Below are 23,329 nucleotides of genomic sequence, written 5' to 3' on the forward strand. Positions count from 1 at the left end.
GTGTGTGTGTGTGTGTGTGTGTGTGTGTGTGTGTGTGTGTGTGTGTGTGTGTGTCAATGAATATATGGTATAATTAGGAAGAGACACAAATGTGGTCTACTGAGTCAGCTGAGGGGGCAAAAGGGGAGGAGGTCAAAACACACTAATCAGATGATAACTGGTTGCTGTCAAGCATCCGGAGCAAAGGTTATACACTGAAACATGTCGACATTAAGAAGCTGCACCCCGTGTGATCTTTGTCTCGGGCAAAACATGTTGCACCAGTGTTTGGATTCAATTAATCTGAAGCGACACCTGTGAACAAGCCAAACTCAAAACTCTTCAAGTCCCTGGAAATGAGCGAATACCTGACAAAACACCCAAGACGCCACCGCAAAATTAATCTAGGTCGAAATCACAAATAACAAAGAGAGTAAATGGGACATACTTATCAAAATCACCCAGAGCTGAGCACAGAAACATAGCTGCCTGTTACCATGGTCCAAATCAGATATTAAAAGTCCCATATTCCAAATGGTTATATCATTGAGATTTCATCCTTTAAATGTGGGGAAAAAAGGCAGAATCAAGAGGATATTTTGGGAACTCCCCAACAGAAAAGTCTCTTCAAACAATTGTGTTGCTTGGAAGTAGTCCACAGAAGTTTCTCTTCTTTTTTGGTAGCTCCTTAGAAAGTCTTTTTCATGTGTGTTGCAAAAGAAGCCTGAATTCAAGAATAAAAAAATAAAATAAAAATAAAAACAGCAATCTGCTCCTGCAGTTCTTCACTTGGTCATGTTCTGGCTACAAAGGTTCCACCGAGCTTCTTGAACTTGTGCTTGTCTAATTCCCTGTGGCTTAGGTCTTGGTTTAAGAGTGGTTCAGCCCCACACAGCAGCTCTTAGCTCTTTCAATCTCAGACTGTGCATGGCTCCGGGACACACTCTGATAGATAGGCAGAGCCTCCTCCCGGTTGGTGGGCTGTACGGAACAAAGCCTCTGACGCCGCCCCATCTCGCCACACCTAGTCTCTAGTCTATAATCACCATTTTAGCTCCGGGTCATAGCTAAGACACACAGCCCCTCAGAGGACTCGACTTACACCACACACACACACAGAGGTGAAAGAAAAAACTCTTCAGCTCGATTCATGCTCTCTCTCTGGACTTGTTCAGGCAGACTCTTATGTGAGTGCATGCAAGTGTGTCTATAAGGACTGTGTGTGTGCGTGTGTGTGTGTGTGGTGGGGGATGGATGTATTGCTTGAATGCCTCTAGGCAGAGAGAGAGTGAGAGAGTAAGAAGGAGAACGGGAAAGGGAGGGATTGGGTAAAGGTTATTGATGAATTAGCCTAGCTCTGCTTCCCTTCTCCTCCTCCTTCTCCTCCCCCTCTTCCTCCCCCTCTTTTCGTCTGCTTTAGCCCCATGAGAAATCCATGAAAATGAAGGGGTACCGGCAAGAGGGGGAGGGGTATCTGGGCTGGCTCGCTGCTTCACTCACATGTGCCTGGAATTCCCATAATAAAAGAGAGAAGGATCCACGGATGTGTGTGTGTGTGTGTGTGGGCTCCATAAACTGAATGGCAAACAGTGGGGCAACAAAAGATGAAGCCACAGCCGGAGAAACATCCCGTACTTACAAATGAGCATAGAGAGGGCTGGAGGAAGTATAATGATGAGAGAAGCTACTTAGGGACTAAATCTAGTCTCTACCTCACAGGAATGCGTGTCTCACTTTTTGAGCCGCTCTTCTCTTGATCAACATTTAAAGAGACAAATGCGCACAGCAATCCGCAGACTTTCTTAAGGGCTTCTCTGCTAGAGTCCCATCTGTCCGTTGTCCTGGGTCCAAACACAGAGATCTGCCAACATTTTTGTATATTTCCAGGTCACCTTAATAAACTAAAATTGTCAGCTTCTACTACTGATCCTGGCCTCAGGAAAAGAATATAAAATGCGCCTCACGTATGGGGATCCACACCTAGTCTGCCTGCCAACCTTAATATCAAAGTGTATGTTTTTACCTCTCCACCGTTTAAAGCTCTATATGATTTTATTGCTGTATTTAAAAAGTAAGTAGATATTGGAACAGCATTACCCACCAGTTTGCTCCATCTATCCCACTATGTCTTGAGGCAGCATGAGCCTAGAGCTCCGAGAATCCGTGAATCCCCAGACCTGCTGGGACTTTTAATACATAACGTTCTCCACTGGATCTTAAACTACTGCTGAAGTGGCCTTGAGCAAGGCACTTAAAGAAATATGTCTCCATGTGCTCCACAAGCACCCGCTGCTGGCTAAACAGCCCAAAACAAACTGGTTTCCAGCTTGCTTTTCATTTTAATGTTTAGCTTTTAAAGTCGGTCGCTTCCGACTTGGTGCTGCTGACTGCTTCTCTCTCCAGCATCTGTTCGTTTAAATGGGGAGAGGCTGCAGGGCCTCTCCCCATTTAAATCCCCATTTACGGTAAAACTGTGACTCCAACAGCTTGCTTACATTGTGAGTGTGAGTAAGCCAATAACAACAGGGTTTGCATCCTCACAGATCGACCTGTTGGTTCAAGTCAGAAAGAGTAGGGATATTGAATCTTGTGCTTTGGCTGTTAGATGCAAGTCTTTAGTTCAGAGGTGTTTCTGATATTACCTCTAACATTTTAAAATGAGCAAAAATTGATGGTTTTATCAAATTTGGGGGATTTCCCCAACCAATTTTCTTTCAAAATTTTAATAACAACTTTCTTTGGACCACCATCTCTGTTCAGGGAAAATCCCATTTTCACTTCATCTGCTGGGAAAAGCATTTCAAACCTGCTTTAAAACTGCGTTTTATAGAGTAATGCACCCACATACCATCAGAGATGCATAGCCGAACGGTCCCTCTCCTCTTTGGTCTGGGGGATGCAGCACCCATGTTTTCCAAAAAGAAACGCGAGTTTTGACTGAGTGGATCATGGTCACAGGTCTTATGTTTTTGCATGCAGAGCTTTAACCTGCATTTGTGGATGGCACAGTGATCTGTGATTTCTGGAAGTGTTCCTGAGCCCATGCACTGGTTTCCATCACAGACATGCATCATGCCTGTTTTTAATGCAGTGCTGCCTGCAGGGCCTGAAGATCACGGGCACCTTATATTGATTTTTGGGCTTGTCCCTTGCGCACAGAGATTTCTACAGATTCCCTCAATCTTCTGATGATATTGCGTACTGTACATGATGAGATATTAAAAACTTTGAGGAACAATACTCTGTAACTCTTTCAAATTTGTAGTTTGCAGATTGGTGAAGATCTGCACATTGACAAACTCTGCCTTTGTTAGATGCTTTTGTTTTTAAACCCAATCATGTTACTGGCCTGTTTTTGCATGTAATTAATATAATTATAAGCAAAATGTTCCTGCAGCTGTTTCTTTTTAGCACCGCTTTCTTTTCCAGTTTTTCCATCTTACCTTCTTTGAGATGTGCTGCTGACATTAAATTAAAAATTATTTTTCTCTTAAAATTGTAACATTTTTTAACTGTTGTATGGTATGGTTTTCCAAAGGCACAATGGTTTGTAGCCTCTGGCAAGCACCGTGAACCCTCCCTGACATGTTGATCATATTAGACCTGAAGGTCACCTGAATACTCCCCAGAAGCCTTATAATCTCCTTTAAATGCAATGAAACTGCACAATTGCAACACAAGGACCAAATGCCATTAAGCAAAACAAATCCTTGGCCCTTGCTCTCAACTCTGAAACCTTATGGTTTCAGTTAAGAAGGTGATTACAGCCTATGATGCATCAGGGTGTGCTTGTCTCATTTCAGCCTAACAACATCACAGGGCAGGTGGGTTTTTGAAGGGAAGCACGGACACAGATGGGCTTCCGATGTGAAACCCTATCGCTTTCCTCTATCACTTGATGTCCTATCAGACCCCGGGCCAAATTGAATTGAATTCTCTTCCTGTTGTTCTCCCATTAAGTGAAACATCTGTTCAATGTGTGTGTGAGTATCTGGGGAATGAGTGGGTTTGTAGTAAAGGGTAATTTTTTTTTGTTTTTATCTGTCAGAATATTTTGTCTTATGTTAATTAATAAAAAACAGCAGGCCATTTCAGGGCAGGGCGAGACGGACTGTTTTACTTTGTCATATCACTAACAATTTGCGCCGACACATGATTGAGGGGAAAAATAGGCAATGATTCTAGTGACAATACTGCTGATTCATCCTGCTGGATGGGTTGATCAAAAATAAACTTTTTGGTGTTTAAGATTAACTTTGAAAAATCCCCAAATGTTTTGTATTTCCCCCAGAAGCTAACGCAGGAAAGCAATTTTGTCACTAATCTCACAAGACGAAAGAGCTTTAGCCTTTTAGCTACTAAAGCTAAATTCACTGGGTTGAACAGAGCCTTAGGCATAGCTCGTGGTGGTGAAAAAATCTGTGAGGCAAAATATCTTGAATACAAAAAAAAGCAGTGCATACTGTATATTCCTCAGCGTATGTTGTTATTGCACAAACAAAACCTTTTCAGCCTAATCCACTCAAACACAACTGCCTCCTCCACTTCAGCCAGGTGTGCTGCATACTGTAGGTATGCAGAATATGAAAGTGTGTTTCGTGCCAGTGTTTCATTTCCTGAAGAGCTGACTAAAGCGAGAAAAAAAAGCCCCATTCTGTAGATAAATAAAACACTTAACTGTGTTTCCCGCTGCCCATACAAAAGCTGTCAAACATAAAAGCAGTCAGCCAAGTCAAGGGGAAATACACAGAGACGACGTTATGAGGAGGGCAGACATTTGATCTTGAGAGAGAGAAGTGCATAAATGTCTCTTCAAGTAAAAGGTCGGGAGAAATTGTTGAGAAGGATTAGAGAGAGATGGAGCATCCTTACAGCATTACTAATGTTCCAGCTCCAAGGGTTTCCCTATCGATCTTCATTTTAACCCTCGTTCCCTCCCTTCTTTTACTCAGCTGTGAGCCTTACTGTACTGCTGTTATTTGGATTGGTGAAATAATACCTTTCAACTCACTCAGCTGTAAGACTTGAGCAATGCTCCACAGTCTGCATCACATTTCAGTTTGCAGTTGCTCTTAAAAACTCAATTTCTGCTAAAATTTCCACGCAAACGTCCCGTAATGTAAAATGGTTCGCGTTACCATTCATTGAGCAATGAATGCAACCTAAAGTGCAGATGAAAAGATGTGCTAGCCGGGGGATTGAAGGCTGTATTAGCACTTGAAACACTCGTGGTGTTAGTCCTATTTTTGCCCCTCTCTGAGGAATGTCTATTTCCATCTCAGTCAGATTCAGATAACCTTTACCAAAGGATTGCAGCCAGATTATATCGAACACACTCGAAGTGTGTGTGGCTTCATATTTCACCAGATTTCATCTATATGCATACGGAAATCACATTCATGCTTCAATCTCGCTGGGGAAGGTTTGCTCTGTCTGAGCGTTTGCATGAAGTCAGATCGCTCTGGTGATTTAGAGTAAAGCCGAGTAAATCAGTCATTCCACGGGCTGTTTGTCATATATTTCACTGTGTTACATGTTCCCCGAGGCGTGCACACATGCCTACCATATTTCCATCAGATTAAAACTACTCTAAGATGCGAATGGCCGTGTCAGTAATCACATCATGTGCCGCCGACACTGAAATGAAACAGAAGCATGGTTATGAAGGTCAGTTATGGCCCACGCTGCAGCGCGCATGCTATTTGGCTCCACGGGGGTTAAAACATCAAATGTCCACCAGTAGCACAGTAAAAAATGAAAATGTACCGTAGAGGAGCCGTTTGGTTGAACGGTTTTATTTGAGCTTTTTCTCATTTATCACAGTTATGGGTGAGGACGTTGTGCGTTATGGGCAGAGATTTGAAAAGATAAATAGGCTACAATGCTGCCAACTCCACAGAAAACACAAACAACAATCCCAACAAAAATCTATCGACTGCCAGGAAATGGATTGAAATCTACATCTCTTCGAAATCAATCTTCAAACAGCCAGGAAGTAGCTTTCAAAACGCTCTTTTATCCATTTCAAACCTTCAGACCTTTCGCTACTGCAGATGTCACGATGAATGCAGTGAATAATATTAAGAGTAATAATATAAGTACATTTACAGGTACTTTAATTACTGCTCTTGGCAAACAGGTTTTTAATTTCAATATGATGCCCTTATACCCTTTTTTTAAAGTCAACCTCCTCATGCTGGTCCTCTATGTTCTGCATTCAGATTAAATGCCAGGCTGCTGACATCACACTACATGTGGACTTGCTCTCACGCTTGATTGGCTAACCCAGAGGAATGTTCTCTTCTTAGTCTATACTAGTTCTCCTTGAGACCAAACACCAGCAAGTTCTTTTAACATCACAAACTTTCATTATGCTTCTTACAGTCACCTCCCAAGGTGCAGCCTTCTCTCTGATCTTTATTTGTCTCAGATAATCATCTTTTAAGACAGCAGTAAGATCCAATGAAAATTTGACTGGCTTATAAATGAGCCTGCTCAACATCAGGGATTTGTCTTACTGATCAAATTCAAGTCTCAGCTCTGTCAACTCTGCGTATTTTACCTTCTGCTTTTCCAGTGTGTCTACAGATATACTCAAACCAGGATGGAACAATTTGTCTTCGACTAATTTATTCCTTTGCTCCCCGGTTTCTCCCGAGGTGGGTAAATCATCTGCTTCTGAATGTGAATACGATCGGAGAGATTGCGATCAACTTCAGATGGTAGAGGACAAGCTACAGTACACAGCCTGCCACGTCAACAACCCGCTACAGTACAGCCTGCCACGTCAACAACCCGTGCGGGCTTTTAGGTTGAGTCCAGCATCAAAGCTGCATACAAGAAGAGCTGCATTTCCTAAAAAAGCTGAAATCACCAGTTGTGGCAAGCACAGTCTGCCTGTCTGCACTCTGCTGGGGGTGCAGCATCAGAGGTGGTGACACCAACAGACTGAAAACACCGATCGGCAAGGCCGGCTCTGTGACTGCCTGTTAAAATTTGAAGCTGTGGTGCAGAGGAGGTGGCTGAACAAACTGTTATCCAACACAGATCATCCTGAGCACCCTCTGCATCACTTCCTGGACTGGCAGCTAAGCACTTTCTCTAACAGACAGATGCAGGATACCGGAAATCTTTCAGACCTTATGCAATAACTCTTTATAAAGCAACACATCTGTCTGTCTATCAGAGTAACATCTGTTAACAGTTTATAACAACTCTGCAAACTCGCAACATTTAACACACACAACACTTTATCACACTGGAGTGTTTACTGCACCTCACACTATTATACCAAGCCACTTTACTCTGACGTTATCGGCTTTGCACATCAACTGATGAAAAGTCTAATTAGCAGTTTTGAGTTTTTAACTTTGGCTGTGGGATCTAGTTTTATCACTAGTTCAATCCTTTCCTTTAGATAAGTAATAAAGCACAAGCTTCAATGTGATGAAACTAAAGGGACAGTAAAGATGGAATATTTGATCTGTTAGTGTCTCAGTAATCTTGGCTGATAAGAGCAGTGTGTTTCCAAATGAAATGCAAAGTGCAGATTTAATGAGGCCTAATTTGCAGATTAAAAACGAAGAACATGTAACTACTGTGACACCATCAGTTGAAAATAGAGCATTTCATCATGGATCTTTTATACGCACCCATAAAATTATCCATAATTTATATTACGAGTCACCCTCACGGTCCAGGAGGCTGTTTGGATAAAGTAATAACTAAGCTGAGATACGATGTGGTGCTGCTAAGAATCATTTAGTCGTGTCGCTCTCCCTGCTGAGCAGAGCAGATACAACTGTTTGACATCAAATATTTACTAACCAGTTAGTCAAATGCTGAGGTTTAATTGCAGAGTAACAGATGATACATTTTGTCTTAAAAAAATAAAATACCATAACCCACATGGTTTTGTTACTTGCTGCTTGTTTTGATGACGAGTACTAGCGTATGTTGTGCCAGAGTAAAAGCAATATCTATCAGTGATGATGTGAGGCTTTGCAGAATTTTTAGTGCACATAATATTCCATGTGCAAACTAACAAAGAAAAGAAGTCTTTTAAAGACACAAATACGTTAATGTGTTAAGCAAAGGCATGTTAACAGAATGTAGCTCATGTTAAAGTGGATGTGGATGATGCAGAAAGCTATGGGTACGTTCCCTCAGCTAACTCCAAGAACTTACTAGAATAAAGTTAGCAAGAAATAAAAAGTACACTTCATTTGGTCATTCTTTAAAAAAACAAACAAACCCCAAAACAAACAAAAAAAGTAAGAAATTAAATTTAGAAAAAAAAGGTTAAAGAATAAAGAATGAATTCAATGTGCAGAATCCAAATTACTGACTGAAACGGTGTAGGCTAAAGCTTACCTTTATTACACTGACACTTTATATATATTTAGGCATTGGCATTTATATATTCCAAATGCCAACCAAGCTACGGTAACACTTTGCTGAAGACGTTTCACTGAAACAAACGAGAGACATTATTGAAAATAATCATTAAACTAGGACAAAAGCAAATGCTTCAAAAACAATGGTAATCATTCCCTCTTTTGATATTTGTTTAACACCTGATTTCTGAACATTTTAAAATGCACACAGTCAATGACACAATGTTAAGTCCTCATCACAGTCACGCCACAACTTAACCCCCCGACACACACATTTTGTTTTTGTACATTTTTGTTCCTTCACACAAACCTCTGAGTTCAACGTTTGTCTCTAATTTCAAACAACCTCTGAACCCCTTATAATTGTACCATATAAACTGGATTAATGTTTGCTTTGTATGCGTTTCCCATTATCTCCATGTATGGAAGCTCACGTATATCATGTACGGCGTGTATGGAACTATAAGGGGACAATTTAGTAACTAGTAACCCTATTTAGTAACTTTTAATTTAAAATGTCTTCAATTTTATATAATATTGCAGTGGTTTATATGAGAACTTCAAACCTGATTTACAGTCAATTATCACTCTCTCAGTGTAATCCATGATCATTTTGATTTTATTTTTTATTTGCAAGTTACTGAATATTATGAATTGCAATATCAATAACATGAGCTATTGCAGCGACCTGCACTGTTGGATTACAGTAGAATGTAAATAACTCAGAGATGTATGAATGCTTGCAACATTAGTGGCTTGTTAACACAAAGCTAGCATAAGCTCTCCAACAGAATCCATGACACAGGGAGCTCTGAGAAAGTTAAATCTAATGCTTTTAGCTAGCCACGGGCATTTTGTTATCCTTTCACACCCTCCTCTGTAGCACCTTAAAAACACACTGTGTAGCTACATTTTGGTCCACCTGACTCGACGTGCTCTAAAGTCCATTTCTGTTGTTCTGGACTGCAGCTGATTTATGTTCATTTCAGTGCTGTATGACAATCTGTTAGGACACATTTGTTACAATATCCATGACGTTGACTATAATTCAGTGCCGTATTAGGGTTCCCCCGATACCTGTTAATTGTTGGAGGGTTTTCAGTCAAAGGATAATTGAAAAATTCAAACCAATGTAACATGATACAGCTCAACATACAGTAGCTCACATGGTAATGACTTTGCAACTAAATTCAATACAGTGACTAATCTGTTCAGGGACCTGGCTGACTGTGGATGGAAAACCAGTAATGAGATAATGGATGAGAGGTTAGACACTTCTTTTTTTCCAATTCATTATTATTTTGGAAGGAGGGGTCATGATTTTTGGGGGGGGGGTTTCCATTGAAATTTTTTTTAAACCATAGTTTGAAGCAGTTTTTCACGCTGAGCAGTTAGAATGCCAAACCACGGTGTGACAGCTTGTCGTGACACTCACAACGGCACCGCAATAAAAGTTCACAAGAGTTTGGTACTCATGCCAGAAATCTCGAAATGCCTCAAAGATGATCTCTGCTGTGCCTTCTTGAAGAATTTGAGAGTTTTAAACAAAGAAATCTAACACTGTCCACAATTTTCAACAGAAGATGCACTGATGGAATAAGGAATTTCTGTTGTTAAGGTCCTCTCATCACAGCAAAAAACCCCACCGTGAGTATTATTTTATTCCTATTCCTCACGGTCTGGTTTCTGTCTATCAGGAAGTCAGATTCCTAGTTAAAAAGACCTCTGAGTTTCAGCATCAGTTTGGATGGTGCAATGACAGGTAACAAAGAAGCATGCAAAGCAAGAGAGATATTATTATCTGCACATCAACTGGCCAGCAAGCTTCCATCGTGAAACGGACGCAAGTTACAGCTATAAGAAACAAATACAGGGCTAGGCAACCAAAATAGAGTGAATAATACACAAAAATCTGAAACTCTATTCAGTTTATCACAGTTTTTGTGTAACCAAGTAAAAATTCAGTCATGCAAGAACTTCAGAAATGCACAGATTCCAAACATTATATAGCTTGAGTTCTTGTTTGATCTCTTCTTGCTTTGCTTTCTTGTCTGCTTCATGTTTCTCCTCAGTACTGGTGGTGGTCTCTGTTCTAGGCGTGCTTATCTTGACACTCACACTGTTTTCTGAATACATTAGGGAAGCCAAACAGTGTAAAAAGGAAGCTTTTAAATTCAAATTCAGCCGGCGTGGGACTCGGCAGCAACCTCGGCAAGTATGGCGAAGCGCAACATCTGTGTGAAAAGTTGAGAGGAAAACAGAGGCTGAGGGCAAAGCGGTGCCCTCCAACCAGATTCACGCACTAGAGCTGACCCATGAAGCTGCAGATGTTTATTATGTGCGGAAAGTGTGAACCTTGTTTCACTGCAGCTTCCAACATGGCCCCAGCCTTCTGTTTCCCCGCCGCCAAATGGGGCCTCGTAGGCACAACCACTGCATGCATTAGTAGTGTATTGATGAAAGGATGCAAATGCCTCATGGCATGTGCCTCAATACGATCCAAGGCTGACGCAATCTATATGGCTCTAGACAACAGGGTTTCCCATGGGGGATACTCTGTGTGAGGTAAGCTGAGACTCATAATATTATACAGCAGCTGTTACAAATGGATTTCCTCCACAAAAGGAATTGTACAAATGGATTTACTCTGTTATTTGATGCATTCCATTCAACATTTTCCTGCTAGTTTTATCTCAAATCAGTTACTGTGAAGATACAGATCACAATGTGCTTTTGTTGCTATGATAGTCTGCATTCCTCTATATCCCATATATCAACACATCTAGAGGTTTAGCATCTATGCAAGTTAACTATTTATAGTTCAATTAATGTATATTTTTTTCAATGTTTTTACTATTTTGTTGCTTTTTACTCTCCTGCAGAATCCTGTCCTGCAGATGCAACAGCCTAATTTCCCCATGGTGGTCAATAAACCTCCATCTTTTTTTCTCTTTATGGAGTATTATAGACATTTTAATCTAAAACGATGACATATTTTTAAATGAGCAGGCCCAGCTTCTGAAATAAGCTACATATCTATGAACATAAAAGAATGGGAAAAGGTCCTAAATGATTTGAATGAAAGAAAATATATCAAGTTGCAGCCATAAAAAAGAGAGCGTGACCTGCATTTTACTGAGTATACCTCCATCTTATGGCATCACTTTGACCGATATGTCAATGGCTAAGCCCCGAGGAGTGACACTACTACGCTGAGGCATGCAATTCGCCGAGACAAGACTCCCCTCATATTATTTGGCATATCAATCCCAGAGCAAAGTTCGCTTTCTGTTGACGGATGCTTCTTCAAAAAGTCTCAGCTCTGTATCTCCGATTTCAAAGCCTTTCAGACTTTCAGTGTAATCACAGTGAGTCTAATTAATGTTACATTATGCTGATTTGGAGGCTATACATTGGCGGTCTTTCAATGTATTTTACCAGATTCAGCAGCACAGCTCTAATTGCAGCCTTTTGGGGATAATAAAGCTTGGCTGCACATTTTAACAGGATCCACCACTAGAAGAAAGACACTTTTAACTACCATATTTGTTTTCACCCTTCTGGTGTTAGCCACGTATATGTCATGGAAAGACTAAATGCAAGCAACATTTATTTTAAAGAAGAAATTAAAAAAAAGAAAAAAAGACTGGCCATGAAAAGCACACTCGGCGTTTCTGCTGTCGCCATCTTGGTAGGAAGGAAGGAAGGGTGGGTCTGACTGTTAAACTGCATGCTCATTGGCTGAAAGTCTTTGCGACCACAGCTATCATCATCTGATGGCCTTCAGATAGAATGCAGGCTTAAGGCACTTCAAATTGGCTTAGTTTCTCCCATGTTTTATGCTATCTATCTATCTAGTCACATGCAAACAAAGGTTTACACTCGACTCTGTGTGGTCTTGTTAAAAATTAAGTACACCCCATGATTCAGTTGCTTAAACAACACCTTGAGCAGCAATAACATGAAGTGATTGTTTTCAAGAAGTATAAGTTCACTATATGACTGTGGAGGAATTATCCCACTCTTCTTTGCTGGTTGCTTTGCAGGCATTCCATTATGCACAGCTCTTGCAAGGTCGCACCGCAGCATTTCAGTCAGGTTGGGGGTTGCAGCTTGACTGGGCCACTGCACCATCTTCTTTTTTTTCAGCCATTCTGTTGTAGATATTCTGCTGTGCTTGTGATCATTGTTCTGTTGCATGACCCAGTTTCAGCCAAGCGTTAGCACGCGGAGAGAGCTCTTCAATTTTGACTAAGTGACTGCAAAACAAGCACAAATAATCACCCCTCCATCACTGTGCTTCACAGTTGGTATGAGCCGTTTCACAGGTTCTGCTTGCTCTTCTCTAAATGTGGCCAAACATCTAGGCTTTGGTCTCTCTGGTGGAAGACCAAAGGAAATGATTCCAGAAGTCTTGTGGATTCTTTAGATGCAGCTTTGCAAACCTAAGTTGTGCTGTCATGTTCTTAGAGAGCACAGAGCTCTGTCTGGAAACTCTTCCAGACCACCCACACTTGTTTAGTGTTTTTCTAAGTGTATTCTGATGAACCTTAACATGCTAAATGAGGCCCGTAGAGTTTGAGGCACTTGGGTTTTTTGCAGTTTTTCTGAGCATTTCATGGTCTGAATTCACTGGGTTCTCCTGGAAAGATTGTGGCATTGTGTCAACACACACCTGAATACTCCAGAACAGAAAACGGTAAAAAAAAACAAAAAACCCTCTGCTTTCATAGAGGTGCTGACACTTTGAAAGCATTTCAGTAGCCGTATTACTGTAGACCAGGGGTGGGTATCTCCAGGCCTCGAGGGCCGGTGTCCTGCAGGTTTTAGCTGTGTCCTTGATCCAACACAGCTGATTTAAATGGCTAAATTACCTCCTCAGCATGTCCTGAAGTTCTCCAGAGACCTGAGAATGAACTAATTATGCGATTCAGGTGTGTTGACCCAGGGTGAGATCTAAAACTAACACAACACAGTGGTTAGAAAACTTTAAGGATTAATACAGACGGTTTTAACAGGAGTCGTTGGCTTTGTTCTAACAAAACATACAATATAAATCGGTCATTATCCTTAATTTATTTCAGATAATAATCTAATAAAACTACTGTTCTGAAACCTGAGAAGAATGCAGACCAGAACAACCAGAAACCTAAAGAATAGTTAATCATCATGAAAATACACGTCTTATCTTGGTTGTCAGTTTTATCTGTTATACTTCCATCTCAGTTGGCATTCACAAAGTGACAGCTGAGACGCAACGTCTGATGGGACTAAAAAAAATCATACGCTGTCAGATAAACTGGAAACAAGTCAACAGTTTAGCCAGAATATATCAACCGCAGTCTGAGCCGCGTGTTAGCATTCGTCAGCACAAATATGGCAAAGATATAAGATCAAAGAATTGCTCTGAAAGTGTGATGGATGTTTTTGCAGATTAAGTAATATTTTTAAAGTTTGTCTTTTTGTTTGTTTTTCAATACGTTCAATAAACCTAATACCTTATGCCTAACCTGAGGTTTTCTTTATGTTTGACTACTTGTGTTTCTTTCCCATCTGTCGGTGTCATTTTATGTAACCATATTTGCTCGATTTTAAGACTTGGAATGCAAACTTTAATAACCCTGAAGTATCTTTGATTATTATTTAAGGGTCACCGCTAAAGCTGTGAGACGTACATTTAAACGTCTCATAGCAAATATATGAAAAAAGCACCTCGCTTATAATTGGAACATTCGCCTGCTCCTTGCACTGCCGGTGATCTGATGGAATTATTTTTCAGGTAGTTAAACTAATTTTCTGTGAAGGACAGCTCAGTGGCTTGCTCCTCTGCCACACACAGCTACACCCCTACAAAGAGGTCCCTCTCCAATCACAAAAGAGCGCTTAATTATCAGGGGGGAAAAATAAGTGCTGACCACGTTGGCGAGATGACCTTTGCTTTTGGAAAGATCCACTGACAGATGCGTTTCATTCCCTTCACTTTGTTCTTGTTTCTTGGATGATTAAGAGCAGCTTTGAATTTGAATAATTTAGCGCTCATGGATATCAAATGAAAAGTAAAAAATAAATAAATTAGGAAAACGATAACCTTGTCAAACGTTGACCAGACATGCCTGCTGGATTCTGGAGGATCCATTTGGTAAATTGATTTCAGACCTAATTTGTTTGACATTCGTGCCTTTGTGGATTAATTAGGTTGCAATGATGAGGTCACACAACTGTTGCATTCAATTTTTAGTAAAAATGAACTTTAATTTATGGGCGATCAGCTAAACCTTCCAAAGCTTTGTCTGATTATCTCGTCATCCTTTTTTTTCCTCCAATGACAAAATGAAAATGAGACCTCGTTTTGGCTCCTCGGGAAAAGCTGCGATGAGGAAATGAGACTGGTTTGCAGACATGCATGTTATTTGCCAACGGGCTGTAAGGCAACATCGGGGTGGATATTTCCTCCCCTGCTTTTGATTTCCCTGCCTCTGATCATTAAATTTCATTGCCGGTGGGGATACTCTTCATCCCTTCGCTGGTATGCATTTCATTTAGTCATGGTATTAACATTTGTGAAACCTTTGTTTGTTCAAGAAAGCTATTAGCGAGCCGGAATAGTTTAAACCACATCCTGCTTTACACCTGAGAGGCAGCAAGTGTGACTGCAATCATTTTGGCTTCTTGCTTGAGGCCCCTCCAAAGTGCTTGCTTTGAAAGGAAGATGGAGAAGGAGAGTCCTTGGGATCTTCCATCTGGGTTTTACCTCTAACTCTTACCTGAAGGTATGTATTGCTCGTGCTTCCACTGGTTTTGAAAGCCGTATTTCATTTCCTTGTTGGCAAAATATTTTTGTTTGGAAGCCCTTGCGGCTTCTCTTCCCACTCTTTTAAGCTCTGCTCACACAGATGCACTCTGCATTTGAGCTCAAGGCCATTTCAGGTTCATTGTGAGAGAAACATTCAAATGACCTCTTTAACAGGGGAACTTAGGTTATAGAAATAGTAACTGTCGAATACACCGATTTAAAATCTTTTTTTTTCTTGCTTCACTTGAACTTTAGAGTCCATTTTTGTATTTTGTGCTGCATTTATGTAAATACTTGTTGTTGAATGGCAGCAAGAAGGAGACGAGTTGCCACGACTAGCAGACGAAACCTGCAAGTTTGTTAGTTATGCTTTTCAAATGAATGCAATTATCCTCAGTGTGTATAAACCATGTGACTGGGTGATTGGCCTAAGCAGAAATGCACAAGCTGCCATTAGTGCCAGTGGGAGAGGCCTCCTTTCAGCTCGTCACACATGGACCTCTTGGCATTACATAAAGACACTGGACAAACAAACCAGTCTCATCCTAAACCAAGCAGTGATGGAGGTGAAAATCAAAGTGGGTAAGTTCAAACAAAGAGAAATAAAGTAAGTGGGACACAAACCTATAACTTAATCAGGTCCCAATCAGGCCAAAATAGCAAAGAGAAATTAAAAGTGCATGCCATGAAAGAGTTCGGGTCTTAGGAGGATATTTCCTTTATTTTTTGTAATTTACTGGTTAAAAATAAATTGTGCAATTTATTTATGTTTTTGAGCGGGGAATAAAAATCCCACTGATGATGTGGAGGTGTCAAAATCTCACAGAAACTCATTAATTATGATATACCAGGTATTAAGGGGTTAAATGACAGAGTCTACAACATGCCAGATGTGACTGCCACATTCTCTTATCCATTATCTGCTATCATACTTGGGAAAAGACAGACAGTAAACACGGAGACAGTAGAAATGAGCGGAGACGTGGGTACAGCTGACTTAATACCTAAAGGCCACAATTTTAAGATTAGTATAAGATGCAATCAAGATGACATATGGTCAGATAGCAATTCTCCTATTTTAGCAGACCTTTTTGATACAGCCGCAAATGTCCGTTTCCATTCATGCCCACATATTTGTTCAAAGGGTACAAAGACACCTCAGTAGAGTCTCTAGTGTAAAATATATTCGCATGACATCAAATATCCTTTATTTTCAGGTCAAGAGGCTCTAACTAAATCAACACTGCTATTTCCCCCTCACAGGATACACACATGACATCTTGGTTTCACAGCTCATTCACTGCTTGCAATGCATTTCAAATAAAACAACAACAGCAGCAGCAGCCTTTGGTCTATTGTTGCAGAGGTCTATTGTATGGCAGGCCTTCATAGTGTCATGGCCACCCCCAAAGCCTTCTGAATGGAGAGGCTCGGTGCTCGAGGGAAGGAGAAAAGGATATCTTTGTTTCAGATTTCCTTCATATCACTGTCACACAAGCACGCAGCTTTTACTTATGTTACTATGGTGATGGGTTACACAACTCTCTCCCAAATCACCATAACAACAAACTAGAAAAAGGGATGTTGAGAAGAAACACTTGCTGCACTTGGACAAGCAGTGGCCTAGGGTGCAAGAGCTTCATAGCGGCAAAGTAGTGCAGTCTCTTCTCTGTGGTGGTAGATTAAAGAATTTGTAACACAAATGTTTAGTCATTAAGAGAAGAGACTGGAGGCTAAGAAGACCAACACAAATCACATCTGCTACTTTGATAAAACACTGGCAAAGAGCAAGAAAGTAAAGCATCTTTGAAGAATTCTAAACAATTAAATAGCAATTGCAAGAACTGTAATGATGACACGCCTTAAGGACTATCTAAAACTAAATATTTGCAAGTTAAAATGTTGTAGCAACTCCACTTACTGAAAATACTATAATATGATGTAAGTACTATGAATACAATAGAGACTGCACCAGCAGTCGTCTATACACAGACGGTTCTGATACCAAGAGTCAGTATCTGAGTTAGATCAGTAACTGTTTGGCCATTATCATCCATTTGCACTGTGAGCAGCCATACAAGCTAGGGCTGTGCGATATGACCAAAATCTCATATCCCGATATAAAACATCTATCGTCCGATAACGATATAAATCACAAAAATGTAACATTTTCTTTAAATTCTGTGAATCTCGGGTAGCTGAAGTGTTTCCAGCTGGGCGTCGTGTATCTGGAGTCGAGTGTTTTACCGATGCATGAAACGACACATTTTTAGACATAGGTTGTAACAGCCGCCGTTTTCTTTGCGACGTGCTGCAGGGAAAAGCCTGTTCTAACATTTGAGTCTAAGGTTTATTTTTTAGCACCTGACGACTCTTTTTTGCTTCTCATCGGTAAACACTCTGCATACTCTTTTATTTTGAAAAGTCTCAAGAGGATCTTGAGCTTTATTGTGAAAGGTTTATGTGAAAAATAAACAAGCGGACACGTGATGGTTTTACCATCGTTGTTGCTAACAACAACGCATAAAAACAGGCGCTTGTCCGTCAGTAGTGTGGTTATATTAAATATAAGAGAAATAGAGAACTTTAAGAAATTAATATAGCCACTACAGTGACCATCAAAACGATGAAAACAGTTACTTTGCAACACCACGAAACAAACGATAGCGTAAAATGAAACGATAGATGTTTTTATATCGTCATCCGATATATATCGTTATATCGAACAGCCCTAATACAAGCCTCCACCATAATACTGGTTCTACCATGGCTGATGGTGAAGGGACAGATGATGATATATTCTTTCGATAATCTGTCCCCAGATCGTTTTTTCTTCAGAAACGGTGAAATTTTTCAGATATTCCCTGCATAATCAGATCCTCCTGCTCTTCAGTGTAACCAGCAGTTTTGATCGTGTTGTAAACTCTTTGCATTCAGTGTACATTCATGAAGACACCTCTTGATTTTACACTTTCACAGTGACAAGCCTACAAGCCTTGCTGCTCATTTCTGCTTTTGTTACTGACTGAAAGTCAAGCTTTGGCTGCTTTGATGGGTCAGCATACATTTAACTTTAATATCATTCTTGTTAGGAGTGTGTTAGCATCATGAATTGTGCATAAAAGAGGTCAGGGTGTTGTGTTTGCAAGTGCTCCGACAGCTTTAATGTTTGAAAGGATAGTTGTTTCTGGTCTGGAGATGGTTTGCACTTTATCTTCAGAATTACTTTTCAAAAAGATGCTTTTTCCCCCTTCATGTGAAATTAAGTCAGCTGATAGTTGTACAAGTTCTCAGGTAAAGAGCACATTTAATGATTGTTTTTTCCATCTGCCCATTGTAGAGAGAACTAAACACCTTATGCAGTGCCACAATGGTTAAAGGTAAAAGATTTGTTTCAATGGAATGATTGTGTATTCTTAAACATCACTTTCATAAAACCAAATCAAACCAAAATGATCTGCATGATTAGATAATAAAACAAGCTGTCACAAAAACCAACTTATGTTCAAGAGTATCTACAGAAAAACACTTCTGCTTCACTTCACAAGTTTGTTGAAACTAAAGTGTAACAGATTAATAAAACACTGACAAGTCGCAATTTAGTTGAACATAACAGTTGTGTTCACTTACAGGAGACCCAACATGCTTATTCACAATAAGCCCTTTCCTTTTACGTTGTATCAGTTATTTTGTTTCATGTACACGTTCGTGGGATAGAAACGTTCCATTCATCCGGTGCACTGGATCCGTACGAGACACATGAAATCTGGAGTTTTTCATTACATTTATTTTTACATTTTGTCTAAATGGAGCTGAAAACTGCAATTTCTCATTTCTTTTTAAAAGCTTAAAAAGGGCATTCAGTGAAGACAAAGCCGATTTATTATGTGCATAAAATCACACACACTCTCCAAATCTGTAAACACTTTTGAATTCATCTGTTGTGACACTCTGAATGAGTCTAGCAGAGATATCATCTGGATGCCATTTATTCCTCGTAGTGTTAAATACACAGTACCTCAGCGAAAATGATGAAAAACAAATAGTTTGCAGGTTATTTTGAGTGTAAAGATTTAGTCTTTATCTAAAGACAAAACAGGAATTTGAGCTCTTTGCATGTAATTGATCTGTTTGTTCATTTCGATGGAGGCTTTGTCAGCTATTGATTTCCAGCACTTTTCATCAAAACTACAATGTCACTGCATTACTCTGTGAGATCAGAAAGCATTCAAGGAAGAAGACAAATCATGAATAAACAAAGAAGCCAAACACCAATTTATGCAGATTGGATAATGAATTCAATAATGTGTGCAAAGATAAAGACAACAATAATTATTTAGGACAAATGACAACAGATCCATTGCCTTAATTAACAGTGATTGGCATGCTCTTTGACTTAATCTCTTTTCCATTAATGTGACTAAAACAGAGGGCAGTTAAATTCCTATCAGCAAGGTACAATGACAAGATGCACTCGGTCCCAGAAGTGTGAAAGTGGGACATCATAATAGTTTTAATGGGTCTAAAGGCTTTGTGTCGAAGTTGATTACTGGGTGTGGTGATGTGAAGAAAACACTCAGAGAGGGAAAAATATCCATAAAATCTTTAGTGCAATTAAACAGATTGTTTTAAAGATTTTGAGGCCGAGAGAAAAAGGTGCTTTTCGTCTGGCTTGTACTGCAAAAAGAAGCAGAATTATAATTGTTTGCAGAACAGAGTTTTTAAAAAATGAAATCATAATCATAATCAAATCTGCAGTAAATGAAACAGAATATCTTCTGTGTAAAAACAGATGTTTTTTTCTGGAATAGTGTTCAGATGCAAAATGAAAGAATGACATCAACGCTCTCAGTGCGTAGAATAAGATAATCAAATCTCACTAAATCCCGTGCCGAGCTTCTTCCAAATCACGGTTTGTTAGCAGAAACCACTAAATCAGGGATGGATAACTCATTTTCCCAAGCAGCCACATGAGAAACTGGGACTGTTTTGGAGGGCCAATAGCTTATAAAGAGATAATCTTAATAATCTGTTAATACTAAGAAGAGCTGAGTTAACCTTATTGCTGTGGCCCCACAACATTCTCAGTTCCTCATGTGGCCACCTCGGGGAAAATGAATAACCCACCCTGCTCTAAATGCTAGTTTCCCTTGTTAGCAAAAGCTTAAAACATCCACAGGCCCACCAATCAGAAGACGCAAACATGCTGCTTTTATCAGATTCTTCAGTATCTTATTATGTTGTTTGCCAGCTCCATATACTCATTTGCACAATAATTTGATTTACATAACAACAGTACATTGATAGTTATTTATTTTTGATACATCATATTATTTTATGTAAATGTTATACTTATCTTCATTCATTTTGAGACAATTGCATATTTTTTTTCTTCTGTTTATTCTGCTATTGTTTGGCAATGAAGTGTGCCGAGTGAGTCATTTTGTGTCATTGCATGAGGTTGTAATGTGCAATTATGGATGATCAGTGTTTCATTTTGAATTCTTTCATTATTTTCAAAGCTTCTAGTCGTATTTTTTGTGATTTTGCAGCTGTTTTCTAAGACGTGGGAGAAAAAAGAGAAAGAGTACAAGGACATTGTGAATTTTGCTGCAAAAGAAAACCAAAATTTATTATGTTGGAAAATAAGACATTTAACTCAGTAACTATTAACATTTTCATTGATATTAAAGTGAACTTACCGAATCAGAATACAGGATTTTAAAAAATGCTTATTTTAAACAAAAAGTGTCAGAAAGCTTTTTGCCATTTTCTCAAAGCCCCAAAATTCCTGAACCAACAGCAATCTAACAGTTTTACAGCCACTGCAACAAAAACAACGCCATAACGTAACAGATACCTCAAAACTACATCAACCCATGAAAACCAATAACATGTGACTTGATCAACAAACCAACAATCACATTTAAATCCCTTGCTCTTCTGCAGAACCTTGGGTCTACTCATGTGGATGCTGCGTTGACAACTGCAAACCGCCTCAGCATTGCTGTAGACCACCAACCTAACACCCTTCAACACTCCACAATGGCAGTGGTCTCCCACAGCAAGGTAACGTGGTTCACCACATAGTAAGGACTGCTCAGAAACCATTTGAAGAACAAAGGTGAGGTCCTGGCCTCCAACTCCTCAGATTCACATGTGTGTCAATCTAGGTCCTAATAACAAACCCAGGACCACTGTCAATGTCCCAGTGCCAAACACAGAACATCCCAATCCAAGCATTTCCCAGTGGATCAGAGCTGCTTTGGCCTTAACAGGTGAACCTATACAATATTAGGTTTTATTGTTGTGCCTTATTGGTGTATGCTGAAATGTGCTGCAATTATTCATATGGAAGGCTTAAAACCTTTATGCATTTGATTACGAATCAAAAATGTTCTTCATTTACTTTACAATACTAATCACTATACTATTGACTTTATGTCAATATCAGCATAATATAATAAAAAAGATTTTTTAATTCTGATCCTAAATATGTGACCCTCATTTGCATCAATTCTGTAATTATGAGATATTAACAACAATACATGTGAGCCAAAACATAAGACGGGAATGGTTTGTGAGCAGAAATGTGCCTCACATGAAAAAAAGCACCTTGATGTGGGCTTTTCTAGTCCCTTTGTGATTTTAAGTTTACTGTTTCCTGTCTTCAAATGGAGCATATAAAAGGAAACAATTCAAAGTCACTGACAAGAAAAGATATCCTGATCCTTCTGTAGTGAATTGGCAGATAAAAGCAGCGAGATTAAATATTCACAAAACCCTGACACGTGAAGGCACATATTTTATTGATTGAAAGAACAATAGTCTCAGATTCTTGACTTTAAAAGCACTCAGGAACTTTACCCCACTGAAGAACCACGGTGAATGCAGGAAACAACCATCCCTCCAGAGCCATTTTCCTGCTATGCTACAAAGGCGAAGGTTAACGCTTTGCTCGTGTGGCTAATGGAAAGCGCCGGAGCTCACCGCTTAGAAGCATATATGGGGTAGCGCTTGCTGTCTGGGGAGATATTATGGCTGTGGGTTTGAAAAATGAATGGGAGGGTAAGGAGAATGTTTGTTTATGGATCAAATAGCCGAGACAAAAGGACTAGGTGGATGACAAAGAACGTTGCCAACGTAGACGCTGGTTAAGTGGATGTTGTGAATGTCAGATTGAGCATTGTTCTCTAATGGCCCTTGAGAGGGAAGAAGTCTGTGCTTTTGTTTTCAGACCATTAAACGGGGCAGAGGCCTACTTGAGTTGCTTCGAAGGAGACTGCAAAGACACTAATGGTTACTTTGTAGGGGAAAAAGGCATCGGGGAATTCAGGTATAGAGTACAAGACTTGTGATCCAAGCATGAAACTGCTCTAACTCACAATTTAGTATGGAATAATATTACTTTTTTAGTACTAGGCCTATGTGATAGACGTTTATGTGTTCTCCCAGTGCACTAGTTTCCTGCCAGAGTCCAAAGACTAAGCTAAGTGGTGATTCTGAATGAGCTAAAACCGCTACATCAAAAAGAGCTGGTTGAAGTGGCTTGGGCATCTCGTAAGCAAGCTTCCTGGGCACCTCATTGGTGAGGTGAAGTGAGTCCCACCCCGGAGGTCCCGGGGCAGACCCAGGACATGCTGGCGAGATTACATCTTTTGGCTAGCTTGGAAACACCTCTGCTGCTACCACAACCCAGTCCTAGATAAATGTAAAAAAAAATGTATGGATAGATGATGGATGGATGGATTAATGAATGGATGGATAGTAGGGCTGCCACAAACGATTATTTTGATAGTCGACTAGTCACCGATTATTTTTGCGATTAGTCGACTAATCAGATCATCATCCATTGGACGTACAGCGTACAGCTTATTGCACCAGCAGCATCTGGTCTTATATAACTATCATTAGCTTACAGCTTTAAGTGTTTGTGCTAACTAAAAATAAAGACAAGATGGTAGTTTATTAATTTTTAATGAAATTTGCAGATTGTTTCGGTGAAGTTTAATAAACTCCTTGCTATCTAAAATATAACAGGACACCGGAGTATATTCTCCAGCGTCTCACACTTCTGATAATCAGCTGTCTGCTTGACAGTTTTAGCTGTGCAAAAACTATAACTTTAATCTCAGCCAAACCGATTTACTCAGGAACAAAT

At 39.8% G+C, this 23,329-nt stretch overlaps 1 protein-coding gene across 2 annotated transcripts in view; it reads right to left on the reverse strand.

Annotated features, from left to right (window-relative positions):
* The window catches only part of tmem132e (transmembrane protein 132E), a 170,128-nt gene that overhangs the window by 132,021 nt on the left and 14,778 nt on the right, over positions 1-23,329 (reverse strand). The window contains exon 1 of one of the 2 annotated variants that reach the window (XM_026182492.1): positions 428-692. The exons of the other annotated variant lie outside the window; for it this stretch is intronic. Coding sequence (XP_026038277.1) covers positions 428-506 — 79 coding nt within the window. The 5' untranslated portion in view covers positions 507-692. Of the gene's footprint in view, positions 1-427; positions 693-23,329 lie in introns of those variants that run through there. 2 annotated transcript variants of the gene reach the window in all.

The sequence above is a fragment of the Astatotilapia calliptera genome, chromosome 10 (genome assembly GCF_900246225.1).
Source record: "Astatotilapia calliptera chromosome 10, fAstCal1.2, whole genome shotgun sequence".
NCBI classification, from domain to species: Eukaryota; Metazoa; Chordata; class Actinopteri; order Cichliformes; family Cichlidae; genus Astatotilapia; species Astatotilapia calliptera.